The 20,787-nt window shown below is 40.5% G+C and overlaps 4 protein-coding genes across 18 annotated transcripts in view; 2 read left to right on the forward strand and 2 right to left on the reverse strand.

Annotated features, from left to right (window-relative positions):
• The window catches only part of cabz01076234.2, a 32,242-nt gene extending 24,420 nt beyond the window's left edge, over positions 1-7,822 (forward strand). The window contains exons 4-10 of one of the 11 annotated variants that reach the window (XR_015494501.1): positions 1,390-1,491; positions 1,921-1,941; positions 2,552-2,584; positions 2,684-2,731; positions 3,548-3,589; positions 3,690-5,647; positions 7,255-7,822. Coding sequence is in view for 2 of the 11 variants with exons in the window: in NM_001423719.1 (NP_001410648.1) it covers positions 1,390-1,491; positions 1,921-1,941; positions 2,552-2,584; positions 2,684-2,731; positions 3,548-3,589; positions 3,690-4,297 (854 nt within the window). In the remaining 9 variants the exon portion in view is untranslated. Of the gene's footprint in view, positions 1-1,389; positions 1,496-1,920; positions 1,942-2,551; positions 2,585-2,683; positions 2,732-3,547; positions 3,590-3,689 lie in introns of all 11 variants that reach the window. The other 10 variants (XR_015494502.1, XR_015494503.1, XR_015494504.1 and 7 more) reach the window with 10 other exon arrangements.
• Positions 1-20,787, reverse strand: part of alpk1 (alpha kinase 1) — an 859,869-nt gene that overhangs the window by 515,375 nt on the left and 323,707 nt on the right. The gene's annotated exons all lie outside the window — the stretch shown is intronic.
• Positions 1-20,787, reverse strand: part of drap1 (DR1-associated protein 1 (negative cofactor 2 alpha)) — a 660,385-nt gene that overhangs the window by 110,965 nt on the left and 528,633 nt on the right. The window lies entirely within an intron of this gene.
• The window catches only part of LOC137487203 (butyrophilin subfamily 1 member A1-like), a 14,617-nt gene continuing 5,278 nt past the window's right edge, over positions 11,449-20,787 (forward strand). For 3 of the 5 annotated variants that reach the window (XR_015495181.1, XR_015495182.1, XM_087260371.1), the window contains exons 1-4: positions 11,449-11,983; positions 17,163-17,525; positions 17,831-18,124; positions 18,552-18,650. Coding sequence is in view for 2 of the 5 variants with exons in the window: in XM_087260371.1 (XP_087116497.1) it covers positions 11,932-11,983; positions 17,163-17,525; positions 17,831-18,124; positions 18,552-18,650 (808 nt within the window). In the remaining 3 variants the exon portion in view is untranslated. Of the gene's footprint in view, positions 11,984-17,162; positions 17,526-17,830; positions 18,125-18,551; positions 19,890-20,217; positions 20,464-20,787 lie in introns of those variants that run through there. The other 2 variants (XR_015495183.1, XM_087260370.1) reach the window with 2 other exon arrangements.

A 20,787-nucleotide genomic window follows, 5' to 3' on the forward strand; every position in this document is an offset into this window, starting at 1 on the left:
GTTGGACACCGGAGGTAAGGGATGCTGTCAAGCTGAAGAAGGAGTCCTACCAGTGTTGCCAGATTGGGCGGTTGTGAATTTGATTATGCGGGTAAAAAATGGCATTGGCAGGTTGACAAAATTTAGGCAGTTTTGAAATGTAACTTTTAAATCACTGTGTGATCCTTCTCCATTCAGTTAGTAGTGACCAGTGCATAGCGCAAACTACATGGGCCCAGCTGCAGGAGGAGGTGAAGGAAAGGTTTATGAAAATCTGACTCCTGGACAAATCCGACTCCCCTTCATGTGCACGAGCTTCACACAGCACCTGCAAAAGCCACAGCGGTTTATCATGACACGTTTATCGATCATTTTTCCTGCAATTGACAGCAAGTACAAACACTGAAGCGCTGTCTGATTAACAAGCAGCACCTAGTTATGATCAAAAGAATTTAAAGCGCCACATGGGATGAATATATACGGGTTATGGTTATGATGTGGTTCTGTGACTGCTGTATGGTTAAAATCATGAGGTTAGTTAAATGAAATTAAATATTAATCTAATGTTTTTGGTGTTTTTTGTGCTTGGGCGGGTTTTGGACAGCTTTTGGGCTGGAAAAAGTCAGTTATATGTTGCAACACTGAGTCCTACCAGACTGAATATGGGTACCAACAGGCCAAGCATGCTGGGCAAACACTTGGGCATTGGAAGAGTTTAGAAAGACTATGGAGGAAGATGTAACGGGGAGACTGACACGGAGGGATCCATTATGCAGTATTATTAAGTCACACTTACTCAACATACAACACGCACGAATGTGCGAACATACAACAATCACAGCAATGAAGATAGGGCTGATGGTTGACAGACACAGAGTGATTACCAGGCATGGGTCAGAGGCAGGCAGCGTGATTCAGAGTCCGTGTAACAGGCTTTGGTCGTGGGCAGGCAGAAGGCAGAGCAGAGTCAGGAAACGGGCTGAAGTAGTAACCAGCAGATCAGGCAGGATAGACCGCTCAGTAATGCTGGCCGGGGCTAAACAAGACTTCGCAAAGACTGTGTGAGTGTGAGCTGCTTATAATGGGTACGTGGGTCATTAACGGAATGAAGATCAGGTGCGCTGGATCAGAGTGAATGGATGACGTAATGTTTAAAAGTCCGGAGATGGTGGCCTCTGCTGGCCAGCGAGGGGAGTGACTGGGGCAGAGTCGGTGACAGAAGACTACTAGTCAGCCACAAAGAGATTCTGGCAAACCATCTGGTGCCTCAGGAGGGGGAAGCAGCTTATAAAACATTATCTGTTTATAAAGCAGATGACATTTTATAGTGACTTATATAAAATCACTAGATTACTAGATAAATTACTTACATTAAATGACTAATTGATATAGTTTGTTTCTCTTTGTCAGATTCTTCAGACCTGTGGAAGCCTCTGTTCTTAACTCTCCTCATCTGTGCTCTTCTGGGCTTGGCTGGACTGATCCTCTACAAATACAGAAACATACTAACAGGTCGGTTTTGCTAAAATATTTATTATAAACAGAAAAATCCAGTTCTTGATTCTGATTGGTTAATTCATGTTTGAAGGGGCTTTAAAATACTTTACAAACACACAGCTGTGACTGTTGCTTGTCAACCGCTCCACTATCAGCACTGAGCCAAAGAAACTCTATTATTAACTTTATTTTATTTTGTGAAACATTGCTATGTAATTGAGATAACTGTTTTATAAGAGCGTTAATCTCTGTGAAGCTGTGGTTTGCAGTGAATTTATAACAGCAAAGGGGATGTATGGCTCTGCTCTGCTCTGCTCTGCTTTGGGTCAGCAGCTTTTAGCCTTTTTAAATTCACCGTGAGCCACAGTTTCTTGGGGTTTTAGTGTTGATTGTTTACACATCCAGCAATTGTCATCTCATGATCATTTTTAATTTGCTTTTTAGGGAAGAAAGCAGCTGGACCAGGTGAGCATTATTCCTCAATGAACATCTAAACAAAGTTAAGAGCCGGCTCAGAATAAGCCGGAGGTTGTATTATAAAATAAATAAATATGTTAAAGCTGAATAATGATGCAGCATTACCTGATGAGATCACAAAAATGGCATGCTTCATCTTTTACCCATGTATATACATTGAGGTTTATGTGAAAATCCACATTTACCTTGTAAAATAATGGCATGAGTTTTATTCTATGATATTTCTGCAGCATTTTACAGTACAAACAATTAACAATTTTAATGCAATCCAGTATCTATTTTAAACAAACTTTAAAGAGTAGAAGAGTAATTTGTCCCTGTAACACTGCCTGAAGAGGTTAAAATACACGAGTACTTGTATAACATGTAAAACAGTACTTTTACACACATGAGCAGGACTTTTCAGTGTGCAATCATTACCTCAGAAATGACCTTTCACCCTGAGCATAAGGTAGATCATAAATATCTGCCAGAGATTTTGTCTTTCTGCCTGGATGGTTAAAGGTGTAGATTAATGTGGTCTACAGAGTCTTTCAGTTAATGCTGTGATCAGTCTGGTAATGAGTGACTCCTGACAATCATGTTTCTCTATTTGCAGATGGTGAGAATCTACCTGTGCAGGAGAGAAAAGGTGAGAAGAGATGTTTGTTTGCACCTCTAACTATATTTATTATTAGAAACTGTCACTTATTTTACATTCATACACACATATAAACTATATTGACTACAGGATACATAGAAGTCCAGATGTCTGACAACGCTTACGAGAATGCTTCAGGTTTGTATTTTTATTATATTATAATAATTTATCATAAATAATTTTAGTCAGCATTATCAGCATCTTGTGAAACAGAATTGAGAAAGCCTGAACTTCTGTAAGTTTATTTAATGTCAAACATGAGATTTACACAATTAAAACGGCTTTAGATCTGCACACTTCGAGTAAGTCACACAGAGAAAGAGAACGAGAGAGGGATATTATGTGTGTGTATGTCATGGGCATATCTAGTAGCTTATAGTAGCGTGTTCACAACCTCTTCACATATCATTTTTCAGCATATTGCTATGGTGTTTGATACTGCTGTGTTCTCCAGAACACATAGGAATAAAGTTGCTATGGTTACTGCTAATGTTTGGGGGAAGCTCATTTATTTTGTACTGTGTTTAAAACTTCCAGGAATTTCCTGTGCATTAAATAATAAATCGTGGTTTCATTTAAGCTGTGTATGCATTATTAGTGTCCTTAATCTTAGTCACCGACAAAACTACAAATATAAAACTTGATGCTTAGAATGGTTTTAAATGAAAGGTCAACAGAAAGTGAGCATTTCCACTATTCACCCTCTCTCCACACAATCACCTGTCAAACAGGAAATGCACACCTTTAAATATCTACCTGCACCCATGTGACCAAACTTTCGGTAAAGCAAAATTCAAAATAAAAGTCAAACATTATTATTTTCTAACAATTTATTTGCAGTTTAATTAATTGTGTATAATAGTTCAATCATCAATTATTTCTTACTTAATGCATAAATGTTATATTTAAAAGATTATTATTTTTAAATTATTGATATATTTCTTTTTATTTCAGTTCCAGTAGACATGAATATAGAAGACCTGAGGAAACATGCAGGTAAGACATCTCAGTTGGATGTTGGATCACAGTCTCAACATGGATGCTGTGAATTTTATCTCATATCTACAGAGATTAATGTTGTTTATTTCCCTCACAGAGCAGATCACTATTGATCGTGAGAATATATCTCCAGATCTGACGGTTTCTGGTGACTGTAAATCTGTGAGGGACAGTCCAAAGTATCATCACACTGCAGAGGAGTTTCCATATCAGTTATGTGCATTTGGAGCTCAACAGTTTACCTCTGGACGACACTACTGGGAGTTAGAGCTGGCACTTCCACCAAACCCTCCTAAACTCTCCTGGCTGATTGGTGTGGTGAAACATAAACATTTTAGTGGAAAAGACAGATCTGCTTTAACTCCATCAAGGGGTTTCTGGTTTCTGTGTTCAGATGGGGAAAATGGCTTTAACACAAACACTGATCCCCCAATAACCCTGTCCATATCACCGAGACCTGAGCGACTGGGAGTTCTGCTAGATTATGATGAGGGTCTGCTGGAGTTTTACAATGTTAAAGAGAGGAAACATCTCCTGAGCATGCACACTAGATTCTCTGGCTCAATCGTTCCTCTGTTTAATCCTGGTGTAGGCGATAAAAGTCCACTCAAAATAGTAGACTGTCCAGTAGAGGAAGATTCACCTGCAGAGCTCACTGTACCTTCACAGAGTAACTGCAGTGCAGAAAACATCACAGAAGCCTAACTGAGAGGCGGAGTTAATAATGAAACCCCACCCCCCAGTCAATATTCCATTTTTGTTGGAAATACTTCATCATACTCAAATACTTTCGTTTCATCCAGACTTTACATTTTGACATCACTTTATTTAGGTTATACCTTTAAAATATTTTGCAGATTTTTATTTGGGGGGGGGGGGGGGGGGTGTTGTCGCGAACTGAAGACTACAAGACTAAAAAGGGCATGTGCACTGCACAGGTTGAGCCCTAGTGTGCACATGCCTGAAGAAGTCCATTAGCCTTGTCATCTGTCATGCATTGGTCTACTTTTAAATACTGGATAGTTTTTGACCAAATTTTGTTAAAGAGCAAAGTTAAATAATTTCTACTTTAATAGTGAAGAGATCGCGATTGTAAACAGTCTGAGCACACGCGATGATGATGAGAGGACTCGCAGTTCATTTGAAAAAGCCTATTTAAGAGCTCGCTTATCTGTTTTTGACTGCGCTCTTATATTAAAATAAAGCACTTGCGACATTATCAGAAATACCTGCATTCCCATGCCGACATTCAGACTGTGTTTAGAAGAGTGACAGGGCAGAGGAGAGTAAACTCGCTGTCGGAGAAAAGACAGCGAAACGTGTGTGTAGATCATCGAAATGGCAGGAAATGGCAGGACATCTCTATAGTGAAATTATCCGAGGAGCATTATTCCAATAAAACATTTGTTTTTCAGTTGTTATTTTTTGCCACTGTAACACAGAAAGACATTTGTCCCGCCCTTAAGTTTCACGCAAATCTAGACAAGGTCGACTGTGACTGGTCACTTTTCATGTTAGTCAAATCACCGCTTTGGAAACAAGCGCTGTGATTGTACACTTCAGGGGACAGCCAATGCTGATCACATCGCTGTTATCATATGCATCAAAGGATTTAAAGTTTTAATTTTTTCTTCCATTATTCAGCAATTCCTCTGCGTGCCACTAGGAGGAAGCCCGCGTACCACAGTTTGAGAACCACTGCTGTAATGCATTCAGTCGCTATTTTATACTATGTTTTCTATATGATGACATGCTTTATGTAAACACTTTTCTGAGTAATATTGTGCATTAATTGGGTTATATTAAAAATAATCATTTGAATGAGTGCAAATTACTGTTTCAGTGTCAACACTTCATTATGTGTGCAGACACCAGTACATGTCAGGGCTGGGCATTGAGTAACTGCACATCTGAATTTGATTCAAAAGCTGGTGAATTGATTCTTTTCCAAATTTGATTCATTTGATTTACTGAAATCTGAGATTGGGTGGCTCAGTGGTTACACTGTGTCACTGGTTTGAGTCTCGGCTGGGTCAGTTGGTGTTTCTGTGTGGAGTTTGCATGTTCTCCCCGTGTTGGTGTGGGTTTCCTCCGGGTGCTCCGGTTTCAAAACTGATTGATGATAAGCAAGAAATGCATGATTTAGAGTAAACTGATTCATTATTTAAATGTGATGGGGAACATTGGGTTTTATTACTAAATGTTGTTTTACATTTTATTGAACATTTTAAACCATAACAGAGCTGATGATAGCAGAGTTTAAGGGCTCTATTTTGATGGTCCATGTGCAGAGCACAAAGCGCAGGGCGCAAACGCTTTCAGGACATGTCAGAACGCATTTTTGCTAATTTAAGGACGGGAAAATGCGCTTTGCGCCGTGGCGCATGGTCTAAAAGGGTTGAGTTTATTTTCTTAATGAGTTATAGGTGTGTTTCGAGAATAAACCAATTAGAGTCTCATCTCCCATTCCCTTTAAGAGCCAGCTGCGTCACGCCAAGAGCGCATTTTGACGTAAAGTAAGTTCACTTTCGCTTTTGCTCTTGGATAGGGAAACCTTTATGCACAGACATCAATTAGCCTATAAATAATTAATTTTGTTTGTTAAGCGCAAAAATTTGTTTAAAAACTATTTCTAAATTCAGTTCTAATTTCCAGCAAACGAATAAATGAATAATAATAATGAAGTGTGCTCAAAATACCGAGTTATATCCAAATAACTCAGCTGTGCCCCATATGGTCTAAAATTTGACAGGTGGGCAAATCTAAGCTTGTTTTTAATCAAACAAATATAAATATGGATATAATAAATAATACTGCTAATAATAACAACATTATACAAAAGCAAATTGAATGAACTGAAAAAGCCTCCCGAGATGAAGAAAGTAAGGCAGTGGTTTTTAAATCTTCATGTAGGGTAGAAATTAATATGTTTTTTACTATTTTAATCATTTATATTTATATCCTGTATATATCCTTATTTTATATATATATTTTTATATAAATATTTTTCATATGTAAAGATATTTGCGTATTGCTAAACTACCAAATGACTGTTGCGCCATGCCTTGCGCTACATTTTACATTGCGCCAGGTGTATGATAGGGCCCTACATGTTTTTTAGTTTGATTTCATATTAGCGAGGAAACATTGTTTACTAGAATGTAGAGGCAGATGCAAAACTACTATCAATGCCGAATATATCTGTTTTAAATATTTACAATTAATAATTTAACTTACTAAACACAAAAAAGGTGAAAATTAGACTAAATGTTTTGCAGATGATTGAAGCTGAATGTCTGATTCAGGGGATGGAGACAGTCATTAATAGGAAGTGTGGAGTCTTTAAGTTCAGTTTTTGTCAAATAGTTTTTAAATGCAGGCATTATTTTAGAGATAACTTAAGATAATTATTCATTCATTTATTTTCTTTTCACCTTAACCCCTTTATTAATCAGTGGTCGCCACAGCGGAATGAACCGCCAACTTATCCAGCATATGTTTTACGCAGTGGATGCCCTTTCAGCTGCAACCCAACACTGCGAAACACCCACACACACTCATACACTATGGCCAGTTTTGTTGATCAGTTCCCTTGTACCGCATGTGTTTGGACTGTGGGGGAAACCGGAGCACTCGGAGTAAACCCACGCCAACATGGGGAGAACATGCAAACTCCACACAGAAATGCCAACTGACCCAGCCAGGACTCGAACCAGAGACCTTCTTGCTGTGAGGCGATTGTGCTACCCACTGCGCCACCGTGCTGCCTGTAATTTGAGATATAATGTGTTGTTATTCTAGAACTGCTTCTGCTTTTGTAAATATTTAAACAAATGTGGTTTAACCTGATAAATGTTCACTGTAAGCCTGTGATACAGCAGAGCTTAGAGTACATCATCACAGGAATATGACCCTGAATATTGATGGATCAACACTACAGTGTGTAAAGCAGGAACTTTCATTATAAAGCATGTGAAGGCAGCTATAGCGGAGGTGAAATATTTCATTTATATATTTTTTTTACAGCGATTTCATGTCAAATTCCTGTGATGAAATAATAAATGGGGTCATTTTTGGGTAAAAGTGCTCTGTAAAACACTGATTTTTCATTATTTACCATGATTGAAATAGTGTTTCCTTGAAATGTACTTGCATACTTTACTTTTTGTATCCTTGTACTGCATGTCTATTATAAATCTGTTGTTTTAATAAAGGTAAAATGATATGAAATGTTTGCAGCTGTATTTTATAACCACAACATGCTGACATCAATCTCTTTACACTCACTGAGCATTAATTTAATGCATCTCTATTAATCAGGAGTTTCAGTGTTTGCTGATAGCATATAACATTTAGCACAAACACAACAGGAGTTCACCTGCTCACTGTAAATGAGAACATGATTGTGTGGCTCTATCTAGTGTTTATCAGGGTTTGTCTGGTGTGTGTTCATTGTGTGTGTCTGATTTTTGTTTTTAATGAGTGTCAGTAGAGAATCTGTTCAGCATGTACAGTTGAGGTCAGAATTATTCGCCCCCCTGTTTATTTTTTTCCCTAATTTCTGTTTAACAGAGAGCAGATTTCTTAAACACATTTCTAATCATAATAGTGTTAATAACTCATCTCTAATAACTGATTTATTTTCTCTTTGTCATGATGACAGCACATAATATTAGACTAGATATTCTTCAAGACACTTCTATACAGCTTAAAGTCACATGTAAAGGCTTCACTAGGGTAATTAGGGTAACTAGGCAGGTTAGGGTAATTAGGCAAGTTATTGTATAATGATGGTTTGTTCTGTAGACTATCGAAAAAATATATTGCTTAAAGGGGCTAATAATATTGACCTTAAAATGGCTTTAAAACATTAAAAACTGCTTTTATTCTAGCTGAAACAAAACAAATCAGACTTTCTCCAGAAGAACAAATATTATCAGACTTACTGTGAACATTTCCTCAATCTGTTCAACATAATTGGGGAAATATATATAAAAAAAAAAAACCTTCAAAGGGGGCGAATAATTCTGACTTCAACTGTATATATATATATATAGTTTGTTCTGTGTGTATGTGTCATCCATTAGTCAAAACAGCCCCAAACGGTTTACAGCGCAATGATGATCAAATTAAACACACCGAGCAGAATAATAACACTGATGTGAATATGGATTATGATCTGATCACATGTTTTGGGTCATGCTACAGAAACATACACAGTTTGTATGGGGAAATGTCTTATAATAGATTCCTGTTTAAAACATTAAAGCTTGCACCACAGTTACCATCTGACTTTATCAAAACAGAATTGACAGCTTCATCATTTTTGTACATTTATTTATGCACCATTTTTGGTCACTGGTGTTATCTGGGATTACCACTCTAAATTAATACACCTGAATAAAGTAAATTGTATATTAAAGCTTTAACTGGGGCTCGCTTTTTGTATTTTTTTGCACCGTCTCCCCGTGCTGCCACCAGCAAGATGCCGCCCTGGGCGATCGCCCATATTGCTGTTGTAAATGAGGGCGATGCCAATCCTCTTGTGCACCACCAGAGGGAGCCATCGCCCGAATTCTAATTCGACTCACGGACTCAAATTCCCATAAGCCCTGCTACCTGGCACTGATTGCGGTCCAGGTGCCTCTCATCATCTCAGCGTATTTATACCACACTCACGCTCTGGTTCATTGCGAAGTCTTGATTTGCCCTGCTGTCATTACTGAGCGTTCTATACTCCACATCTCGGATTGATCTGTGCTTTTGACCCTGTGCCCGACTCTACGATTAAGAAAGACATCTGCCTGCCCCTGATCTCCAGCCTGTTATTCTGACTAAGTAAGATATCTGCCTGCCTTTGAACTCTTGCCTGTCCCTCGTTTTGATTCCTGGATTGCCCCTTGTTATTGTTTGTATGTGTGCTTTTAATAAAGCTTGCAAATGGATTCAATGCCGTCTGACTCATCACAACAATTGCCCATGCCCCTGCTCACCATCCACTACTCACCACACCTTTGAACAATCACCAGAATACTGATTACCTTCACCTGTGAACAATCACTAGAATACTGATTACCTTCACCTGTGAACAATCACCAGAATACTGATTACCTTCACCTGTGAACAATCACCAGAATACTAATTACCTTCACCTGTGAACAATCACCAGAATACTGATTACCTTCACCTGTGAACAATCACCAGAATACTGATTACCTTCACCTGTGAACAATCACCAGAATACTGATTACCTTCACCTGTGAACAATCACCAGAATACTGATTACCTTCACCTGTGAACAATCACCAGAATACTGATTACCTTCACCTGTGAACAATCACCAGAATACTAATTACCTTCACCTGTGAACAATCACCAGAATACTGATTACCTTCACCTGTGAACAATCACCAGAATACTAATTACCTTCACCTGTGAACAATCACCAGAATACTGATTACCTTCACCTGTGAACAATCACCAGAATACTAATTACCTTCACCTGTGAACAATCACCAGAATACTGATTACCTTCACCTGTGAACAATCACCAGAATACTGATTACCTGCACCTGCAATCACCACACTACATATACTCACCTCCTTTGTTCACTCACTGGCTGGAATCAATGTCTGATAGTTCACCTCATCTTCTCTCCCTCTCGTATTCTTCCGTGGATGTCCCTTTTCGTCTGTGGATGTAAACACAGCAGTTTAAGGGAAGTGAGTAAGCTTATCTGGTGTTTAACTGTAGATCTGATGCTTACCATATCAACTGTGTGTGAGATGGCTCTCTCTCTGCTTCACCACTCACCTGTGTCATCTCTCTGCATTTACTGCCCTGCATTAATAAATGCCCTTAAAGATATATCCATCCTTGTCTGTCTTGTGTGACCGTGACAAAGATAAAGCAGGTTTCAGGCTGTGAGGACCAGCAGTTTTGTGGTGTTTGTATTTTTACAGTAATTAAGACACCATTATTGCCACACTGATGACTTAAATTGCTCATGTTGTGTCGTTTTAAAATATAAAAAGAGATTAAACTTACAGATTTTTCCCATGTGTAACATATGTACAGAAAAATGCACATTTCTGTAGACGATGTTAATATTTTGACATCATCATCATCATCATCAGTCTGTCTGCGTTAGGAAGTGAAAGTGAAACAGTGATACGACTCATTCAGAAACTCGCACATTTTCTCCTTAGACTAGACAGTTAATGAGCTGAAGGGCTCGGATTGATCTAAACCCAAGACCAATAAAAACATCAGTGATGCGCCTACACACACAAACCTAGATTATTATAATTTAATTATTGTAAATATAATGATTACTATTGTTTTTTAATTAAGGTTTTATCCTAAAATGTTGATTGTTAAATGTAGTTAATTAGTTAGCGTAGTCATTCTGATTTATTGATAATTTTTTAGTTACAAATGAATAACATGATATGAATGATATGATATATTGAATAATAATATGATACTTTATTTATATTTTTATTTAACTATTATATGGATATATCTTTATGTCTTAACTGCTTTGGCAATACATGTGTAACATTTGTCATGCCAATAAAGCAATTACCGAACTGAACTGTGAGAGAGAGGGAGTTACTGTTTTATCCAAAAAATGTATTTTTTTCTGATCTATTTTTGTATTGATTTGTATGAATAATTAATGTTGAATAATAATATAATATATTGAATATTAATGTGATATATTGAATAATATGATGTATTGTTGATATTTTATTAAATTATTTTATATAAATATCATCTTTTCTTTTTTGCTACTACTACTATTTACTGTGTGCAGTTTTTTATTATTTATGTATGTTACTTTTTTATGTAAACTTTATAACTGCTTTGGCAATACATTTGTAACAATTGTCATGCCTATAAAGCAACTATTGAATTAAATTGAAAGAGAGAGAGAGAGAGAGAGAGAGAGAGAGAGAGAGAGAGAGAGAGAGAGAGAGAGAGAAATAAAATTAGAATCAAGCGGCACAAAACACACTGGCACACCTTTACAGCGCAATGATGATCAAATTCAACACACCGAGCAGAATCTCTGATCATACCTGTTTAGTGACGTCATGACGCTTCATTTAGAAAGCGAAAGTTCAACAGTGCACGGCTTCATTGAGCCTCTCACCCATTATCTCTTTATATTTGCTCATTAATGCGCTGAAGGCCTCGGGCTGATCTACAGTCATCATTGTACCGGGTTTCCCCGTGTTTCCCGGAGCTCGAGTGTGTGTCTGCGGTGAGTTCCGTCCTCGTGATTCTCCAGTCTGGTCAGAAACTCGTCTGCTTCTGGAAAGTGTTGACAGAAATGCGCTCGATCATCGTCCTTCTGCTGCTCAATCTGCTCACAGACTGCTCTGGTAAGAACACGACACCACACACACATCTGCACCAATGTCTTCAATTCGTGTGTGTGTGTGTGTGTGTGTGTTGTAATATATTAATTCTGTCAATGGTTTATACTGCCCTGTATGAATGCAGAGGTGCTCTTTATCGAGTTATTAGTATGTTGAACACCTGATATGGTCTATTCTACTGTTTTTTCTATTGTGTTAATCAATGTTAAAACACATGAAAGACACTCAAACTGGACTGCAACCGTCTTTAAAGGTGTTGTAATATTTGAAAGGAGAACATTAGCTAGTTTTTAAAAAGCAAAAAAATAAAATAAAATAAAGAACTCTTAAATACAGACATGAGCATGTGTCTGCAGAGTTTTCGCCACCGCGTCTATCATGGATCCGCTGTGATCAATGCTGCAGTGTTGCCAGATGTAGCTGACTGATTCCAGCCCAAAACATATCCAAAACTAGCCGAAATGCCCATCCAATACCGCCCAATCTGGCAACACTGCACCACTGCCGTTTATCAGTGTCACTCATCGCTGAACAGCGCCTGTAAAATATAAAGTAATGTAAAGTAAAATATAACACTGTGTATGGAAAACATCGTCAATGCACCGTGATGCGCAGAGATTGAACTGAATCGATGGCATGATAATCGTAACCGAACTGATCCATGAGACCAGTGTAGGTTCACATCTCTATTAAATAGACCTCCAAAACACCCAGCTGGATGTTAGAGTCCAGTCAGTCTATTACCACAGCAGATGCGTGCACTCTCTCATTCTCACACACACACACACACTCACACACACACACAAACAAACACACACACACACACACACACAAACAAACACACACACACACACACACACACACACTCACACACACACACAAACAAACACACACACACACACACACACACAGCACCACAGCGGATGCGCGCACTCTCACCTTCACATTTCACATTTAGGTGCTTTATTGGTGTTATGATTTAATAAGTTGTCTAGGGAGAGTAAACGTAACATTTAGAATATTAGATTATTACTGGAGTAGGTGGATGGAAAATACGCAAGAACACAAACTAATTTATAACAATTAATTAGTTTATTTTTCTTATGAGGAGAAGAGAGATGAAGCCAACAAGAGAAAGGCTTATATGTGTGCGCTTTGTATAATGCATAAAAAAGCAAACAGAAATAAAATCAAACTAAAAGTTTCAGGGGAAAAGGAATTAGAGTGGCGCCAAAGCAAAGCAACAAACAAAACCAAACAAACCAAACAAAACCAAAAGCCACCTAAGCTAGAACACAAGATCCCCTCTAAACTCGCTAATAAAAATCAAAATGTGAAAAAAAACCCTGAAATCTTCAGCGTTTGCGACGCCAATAACATAAACTCAGGCACGTGCACACACAGGGCTCAACCTGTGCAGCGCACATGCCATTTTTAGTCCTGAATAGAAAGTGCCCTTCCAAAGTGATCTGAAGTGCCCTAGCAACACCCCCCACCCCCCCCGGTCTTCAGTTTTCCCGCGACATACCCCCCTAACCCCCCCCCCCCAGAAATGATAAACTGTTTAGCCATATTGAATTAAACTACATTAGTGTGTAATTATTTTGAGACACAGAACAAAACATACAGCATAATCAGAGACGAGCGAACACAAACCAACACGTACAGCCCTCTGTCAAACAAGACCTGCCGATTGAATTTAAAGCCTGGTTTATACTTCTGCGTCAAGTGACCGTCGTAACTCACGGCGCTTTCAACGCGCGCAGCTGTGCATTTATGCTTCTGCGCGCTGTCTCTGTTGGTCTGCATTAACACTTCTGAAACGCTAGTTGGCAGTGAGGTGTAAATGTTCCTCTGTGTCGAGTTTCTTCGCTGCTGTTTTGTTTTCCTGAACACTTCCTGGATGTACAAGTGGCTCAAACTCGCTCATTTTGAGGCAAGAACCGGCGGACGTGCAACAACTTTAACTGTGAGGTAAACACAAAACAACTTTCCATCTGGAGCTCCTTCACGGGACTCCACACTTGTAAACAATCGCTCCATCAGGCTCGCACCATTCGTGCGGCTCTCGGTCCCGCCTAGACTCCTCAGCGCTACCAAGCCGACCAATCACAGAGCTTACGCTACGCGTTGTTGCGACATGTAGTTACATTTTTTGAGAGATGCACGTCAGCGACGCCGACGGCCATGGGGAAGGGCTATGCGTCAGCGCCGTAGCATATGCCAGCGTTTGACACAGAAGTATAAATCAGCCTTTAAGTCCGCGGAACGAAGCCTGATTGGTCAACGAAGAAAGGCCCTAATGAGGAGTGAGAGGCTCAGGATCCAACCAGCTGGTACCTGGGAGAGAGAAATAGCGGAACAAAAGGTGATAGGACGAGACAAAGAGTGAATGACAGACAAGGAGAGCGAGAGGAGACAAGCAAAACAGAGGGAGAAAGCACAAAAATACAAACCTCCACAGACAATTGGCATAACAAATAACTACATTCATATTGCCAAAGCAGAGCAGCGCTGCTCAGACAGTGAAAAAAGGGCAGCAGTGCAAAGCAGTAGTGCTCTGTCTCTTATTTTCTCTCTTTAACACACACAGCACTATGGCGGATGCACACACACTCTCTCTCTCTCTCTCTCTCTCTCTCTCTCTCTCTCTCTCTCTCTCTCTCTCTCTCTCTCTCTCTCTCTGGAGAGCATGCTCTTTCTCTCAGGAGTGCTATATTGTTTGACCGCCCACTGCTGTTCAAATTACACCCGACCACCACTCCGGTTTATTCGGTAACGTATTCCTGTGCTGCAAGAAAACTGAGTCAAGCGGCTGCAGACCGCTTAAGACCTAGGAAGACTTAGCCTACTATTTAAACCTAACTGAATTTACATTATGTAAATTCTTTTTTTTACATTTTTTTTTCATACTTTTTTTAGCAAGCTTTGAAACAAACCCCCTGTTGCAACTGGCACTGCCAATGGCGTAAACTGTAACATTTTTACTCACCTTTGGTGATACTGCACTGGAATGATAGGCTCGACAATCATCCAGTCAGTGCTCATTTGTAAGAGAGGCTTGTGTTTTGTTTGTAAACAAATATGGTTAGGCTAACCCCATTGCTTTGTTCATTATTTGCCCAAAAACAAAGAGTTACTTTGTGCCCTGCATCCCTCATTTTACTTCCCAATGGGTTTAGGCCGTACTCACACTAGGTACAGTTGCCTCGAACCGGGCCAAAGCACGCTTGTCCCCCTCCCGTCTCCCCCGACGGCCCGCACTCACACCATATCGGGCATATCACCATATTGAATTGGATTTTTGACTAGTCAAAATTCATTTAGAGATATCTGCAACACACAATCTGGGCTTTGGCGCGTTTTGCACTCACACACAAGCGTACCGCGCCAAAGCCCAAGTGATCCGCGCTCAGGCACACCTCTTCCAACCGGGCCAGGGCCGGCCAAGTGAACCATGCTTGAGCCCGATTCAGCGCACTCACACTTCTCAAACGATCCGGGAAACGGGCCTGGGCACGGTACGAATGGCATAGTGTGAGTAAGCCCTTATTCTGCACCAGACCACACCCATTATATATGAACTCTTTGGTCACCTGCTGTCCATTTAGAGCAGACCGCTCCCGTGATATATACAGTTAAAGTCGTAATTATTTACCCTCATTGACAGCCTTTGCCGGCAGGTAGCTCTCTGCAACTCTATAATCCTCGCCCCCTGAAGTTAAGCAGGGCTGCTCCTGGTCAGTACCTGGATGGGAGACCACATGGGAACACTAGGCTGCTGTTGGCAGTGGTGTTAGTGAGTTCAGCAGGGGGCGCTCAACCTGCGGTCTGTGTGGGTCCTAATGCCCCAGTATAGTGAAGGGGACTCTATACTGCTCAGTGAGCGCCGTCTTTCAGATGAGCTGTTAAAGTGAGCTCCTGACTCTCTGTGCTCATTAATAATCCCAGGATGTCCTTGGTAAAAGAGTAGGGGTTTAACCCCGGCATCCTGGCCAAATCTGCCCACTGGCCTCTGTCCATCATGGCCTCCTAACATCCCCATATCATAACTGGCTTCATCACTCTGTCTCCTCTCCATCAATCAGCTGCTGTGTCTTGCATCATCTAGGTGGATGCAATGTGAAAGCATTGAAGTCCCAAAGGGGAAGTATGCTGCAGTGGTCACCTGCTACTTAAATAGCAGAGACTGGTGGGCTATGGGGGGCACTACTCATGAGTATGATAGTAGCTGGTAGGGAAGAAGAGGTCCACTTAAAAGGGGACCATGCTTAACAGACACCGATCTCCAGAACATTGGTTGATCAAGCAGGCACAGATGCAACCTAGTAGGCCAGGTGGAGTCAGGTGATGTGAGCATTGGAGGAATTCTCCATGGTTCTCCACCAAACCTACAAGCAGAGCAAAGTAAGAGCACACATATTGGGGTAAGGGAGAATGGCATTGTTGAAGTGTTTCAACATTGAGTTTAGTTTGGTCAATGGGAGGTGTTTCTCAGCATCAGGGAGGAAACTGGCTCCACTCGAGGATTATAGAACCTCCTGAATGTATAGCTCCACAGATGTCTGTTAAAGAAGAGCTGTATGCTTATGCCCAGGGAGAGGCAGCATTCCTTGAGCTCACACCCCTGGGGGGCATAGCTTTCTTTGAGTACGGTACACAAAGGTGATGGAAAAAAAGCAGAGCTGACCTAAAGGAAGTACCCACGCAATCGTCTGCAGCCTAGACAAGTCTTGCTGCTGGGGAGCGAGAGGAGCACATGGGTTTGCCTGGTTGTTAAGCTCCTATTTTGACCCTCAGGTCACCTTGCACACTCACCCCAATGCAGGGAGTAGCAAAGGTGTCTCACACTTTAAGCTGTGTGTGTCATGATGACCACTGCAGCACAACAGTCATACTCTCACAGTGAGGGCATGGGCTGCTCACAAGCACCATATCCACATGCTGGACCCCCAGACACAAGACACATTGCTCCTACCCATCATCAAGAGCTGAAAGCGGCTTACGAGAAAACTTCAGCGCTGAATGTATGATCAAGTTCCTAGATAGGCATGGTGCACTGGTACACACTGCCGGGCACTGGCAGACTGTGATTAACTGATGCTTCCTGCATGGGCTGAGGCCCTGTGTGCAATGAGCAAGCAACTGTAGATGCAGACTAACCTGTGTGTTTGTCCATCAGTGTCGATCACCGTCAAGGTTCCTCCTGGTTTTGTAGTGGCTCATGTGGGCTCCACAGTTATTCTGCCCTGCTGGATCTCTCCGGCCCAGAATGCTGAAGCTATGGAGATCCGCTGGTACCGTCAAAAGCAGTTCAAAACCCCTGTACTTCTCTATGAACATGGCAGGATACAAGACAAACAGGAGGAGTCCTTCAGGAACCGCAGCTCTCTGACACCACGCTCAGATCATTCTGGAGGACTGAAGGGTGGAGATGTGTCTCTGCAGCTGGAGAAGATCACCATTCAGGATGAAGGTCCATTTCACTGCTACGTCAGTGGACACAGTGCATATGACAGTGCAGAGCTGGAGCTCAAAGTCACAGGTCAGTCAAACCCAGCGTTTAACACCATAATCCCTCCACAATTGAAGGAGTAGTTCACTTACAGAATGACTGAGCAACATTCAGCTCCTCTTCCAGCTGATTCTCTACAACCCAGCAGTGACATCTTGAAGAAGAAGAAAATAAATCTGTTGTGTTTAGCAGAAGAGGGAAGTGAGGACATTTCATTCTGGAAGTGAATTGCTCTTTTAAAATAGTCAAGCAGTCTTCTGCTGTCCGCTAGTGATGTGTTTACTGAAGTGTTTGTGTGTTTGTGCTGGTCTGATGGTCTGTCTCTGGTGGTCCAGCTCCAGGATCTGCTCCTGTCCTCTTCCCCAGGGCTCTGGATGACGGCCGGCTGAACGTCAGCTGTAGCTCCAGCGGCTGGTACCCCGAGCCAAACATCACGTGGACATCAGACCAGGGAAAGACTCTGCGTCCTGCAGGAGTGTCTCTCCATCGGGCAGCAGACGGGTTATTCTCTGTCCACAGCTGGACCACCGTCTCTCCATCAGACGCTCAGCTGGTCTCCTGCTCTGTGTCCACCACAACTGGAGAGTCCAAAGAGGGAAATATGGACATACAGGGCTTTATCTCCTCAGGTTAGTACACTTATTGATTAAAGTTGCTGGATATGTAAAGTCACACAGGACAAATAAACATTTCTGAAACTTTAAATGTTTTTAAAAAAACTTAATATCAAATATACTTATTTTCTCTTTGATGCACAGCTAAAGAGGCATCCTTGAAAGTAAATGGAGTAGTTGAATGTGTGCTTGTGTGTGTGTGTGTGTGTGTGTGTGTGTGTGTGTGTGTGTGTGTGTGTGTGTGTGTGTGTGTGTGTGTGTGTGTGTGTGTGTGTGTGTGTGTGTGTGTGTGTGTGTGTGTGTGTGTGTGTACTTTCTTGATCTATCCGGTTTATAATGCAGATGATATTTCTAGAGAGACTTCGATTTGTCTACTTTAAATGACTGATTAATATGGCTGAAGGTGTTGATGTTCATCTGATTTCTCTGTCAAATTCTTCAGACCCATGGAAGCCTCTGTTTATCACCTTCACCCTTCTTTTCTGTGCTCTTCTGGGTGTTGCTGGACTTATCCTCTACAAATACAGAGGCAAACTAACAGGTAGGTTTGGATAAAAATATTCATTATAAATCATAACAGAGAGTTCCAGTTCTTGATATTGACTGATGAAGCTGCATTCAAAGCTGTTGTAACACCCTCTACAGACACACACCTATGACTTGTCAACCACTCCACTATCAGCACTGAGCCAAAGAAACTCTGATATTTGGGGGTGGGGTGGATGTTGAGTAGGTCAAATCAAATCACTTTTATTGTCACATCATCAGCAGCTTGTGTGCTGTGATGAGTGAAAAGCTTAGTGTAGTAAGATTTGTTGTTATTGTGGGAAGAAGACAGGGTCGGCGATTCAGGTAAGTCAATGTTTTTATTTCAATTTCTAGCCACAACACGTGCAACTGTGTCTGTGTCTGTGTGTGTGTGTGTGTGCGCGTGCTCTCTCCTCTTCCGGCTGCTCCTTCTCTTCTCCTTAAAAAGGGTGATTAAGAGTCACTAGAATAAACAGGTGTTATTTATTATTTCTGATTGGCCTGCTGATTAGCCGCCGGGCTCTGCTCTCCCCATCATTGGGTGTTCGATCATGCTTACCTCTCCAAACTTAGATATTTAGGTAATTAGGTATCATATGACAAAAATGGGAGGGTGACGGGAGATGGGAGTGAAATACAGGAGACTGCCAGGAAAAACGAGTGTTGGCAATATTATGGCTCTTTACTCTTTATCGATGTTAAGCTACTTTGACAATCTTCATTGTATAAAATGCTATAGAAATCAAGATTAATTGGACTGACATTAGCATATATTTGCATGGTTAAAAGGCGTAATGCCAGATGTTATGAAGTGGACACAGACCAAAGACTTGTGGATTCAAATGCAGTTTGTTAAACTTGAGGTCGTACACACAGTGGTCAAGCAGGAGCAAAACAGTATCACAAGGGTAATCCAGTAGACGAGGTCAAAATCCAGGTGAGAGGTCAGACTAGGCGGAAACGAATTAAAATTAGGAACAAGGCAAGAATCAAAAACACAAGAAAATTATGTTCATAATGTTCAGTACAGGCAGTGGAAAGTGACGTGTGAAGTTTTACAAACTAATTTCAAGAAGGGCATGTGATATAATTGAGCATGACTGGCTTCTCATCTGTAATAAGTAATATCCCAATAAGAGTGACCCAAGCTAATTATAAATGGATTGTTTTCTCCCTACTGCTCCATATTCATTTTGTAAGAATCCCCTTCCACCCCATCTCTATCGGCACAACCCTAGGGCTCATTGCTTTAGTGCAGTGGTTCTCAAACTGTGGTACGTGTACCACTAGTGGTATGCAGGCTTCCTTCTAGTGGTACACGGAGGAATGAAATATGTCATGTACATGCTACACAAATTTCAAAATGTATAAAAAATGATGTATATAATATGTCATATATGACATATAACCTATATTTCTGATGTAATCTGCCACGTTTTTTAAATGTGCAGAGTTGTAGCTGCTTTACTGGGCCTACTGCGCTACTGTATTTCAATACAGCTCATTTTGGTGGTACTTGGAGAGACAATATTTTTCTGAGGTGGTACTTGATGAAAAACGTTTGAGAACCGCTGCTTTAGTGTCCACTGTTTATGCATTCAACAATTGTCATCTCATGATATTTTCAGTTTGTTTTTTAGGGAAGAAACAAGCTGAAACGAGCTAGTATTATATGACTGCATTAACATCTAAACACAACACAGTTCAGGATATGTTATTGGTAATGAACATATCCTGAACTGGCTTATCCACATAGAAAATTCCAGATGTGAAAATCCACATTTGCCTGAAAATACTTGCATGATTTTAACTCAGCAGAATTTTACGAACAAAAACAAACCACAAAAGAAAAAAAGAAAAAAGAAAAGTAATATTTTAATATTAATAAAATGTTATGATTTTTATTTTAATGTAAATTATAGAGGAGTAGATTATTTTCCCTGTATCATTATTCCTGAAGGGCTTAGCATAAATCGCAGAATATATGATGTGAGTGCTTGTATCACATATAAAACAGTACTTTTACACACTTTTATACTCATTCAGTGTGTAATCATTACCTTGTAGAGACCTTTGACCCACATCAGAATCTCTCTGGTAGATAAGCATGTTGAAGAGGGTTGGCTGATTAAAGATGTGAATGGTTAAAG

This window comes from Danio rerio, chromosome 7 (assembly GCF_052040795.2).
Source record: "Danio rerio strain M-AB ecotype USA chromosome 7, GRCz13ab, whole genome shotgun sequence".
In the NCBI taxonomy this organism is placed as follows: Eukaryota; Metazoa; Chordata; class Actinopteri; order Cypriniformes; family Danionidae; genus Danio; species Danio rerio.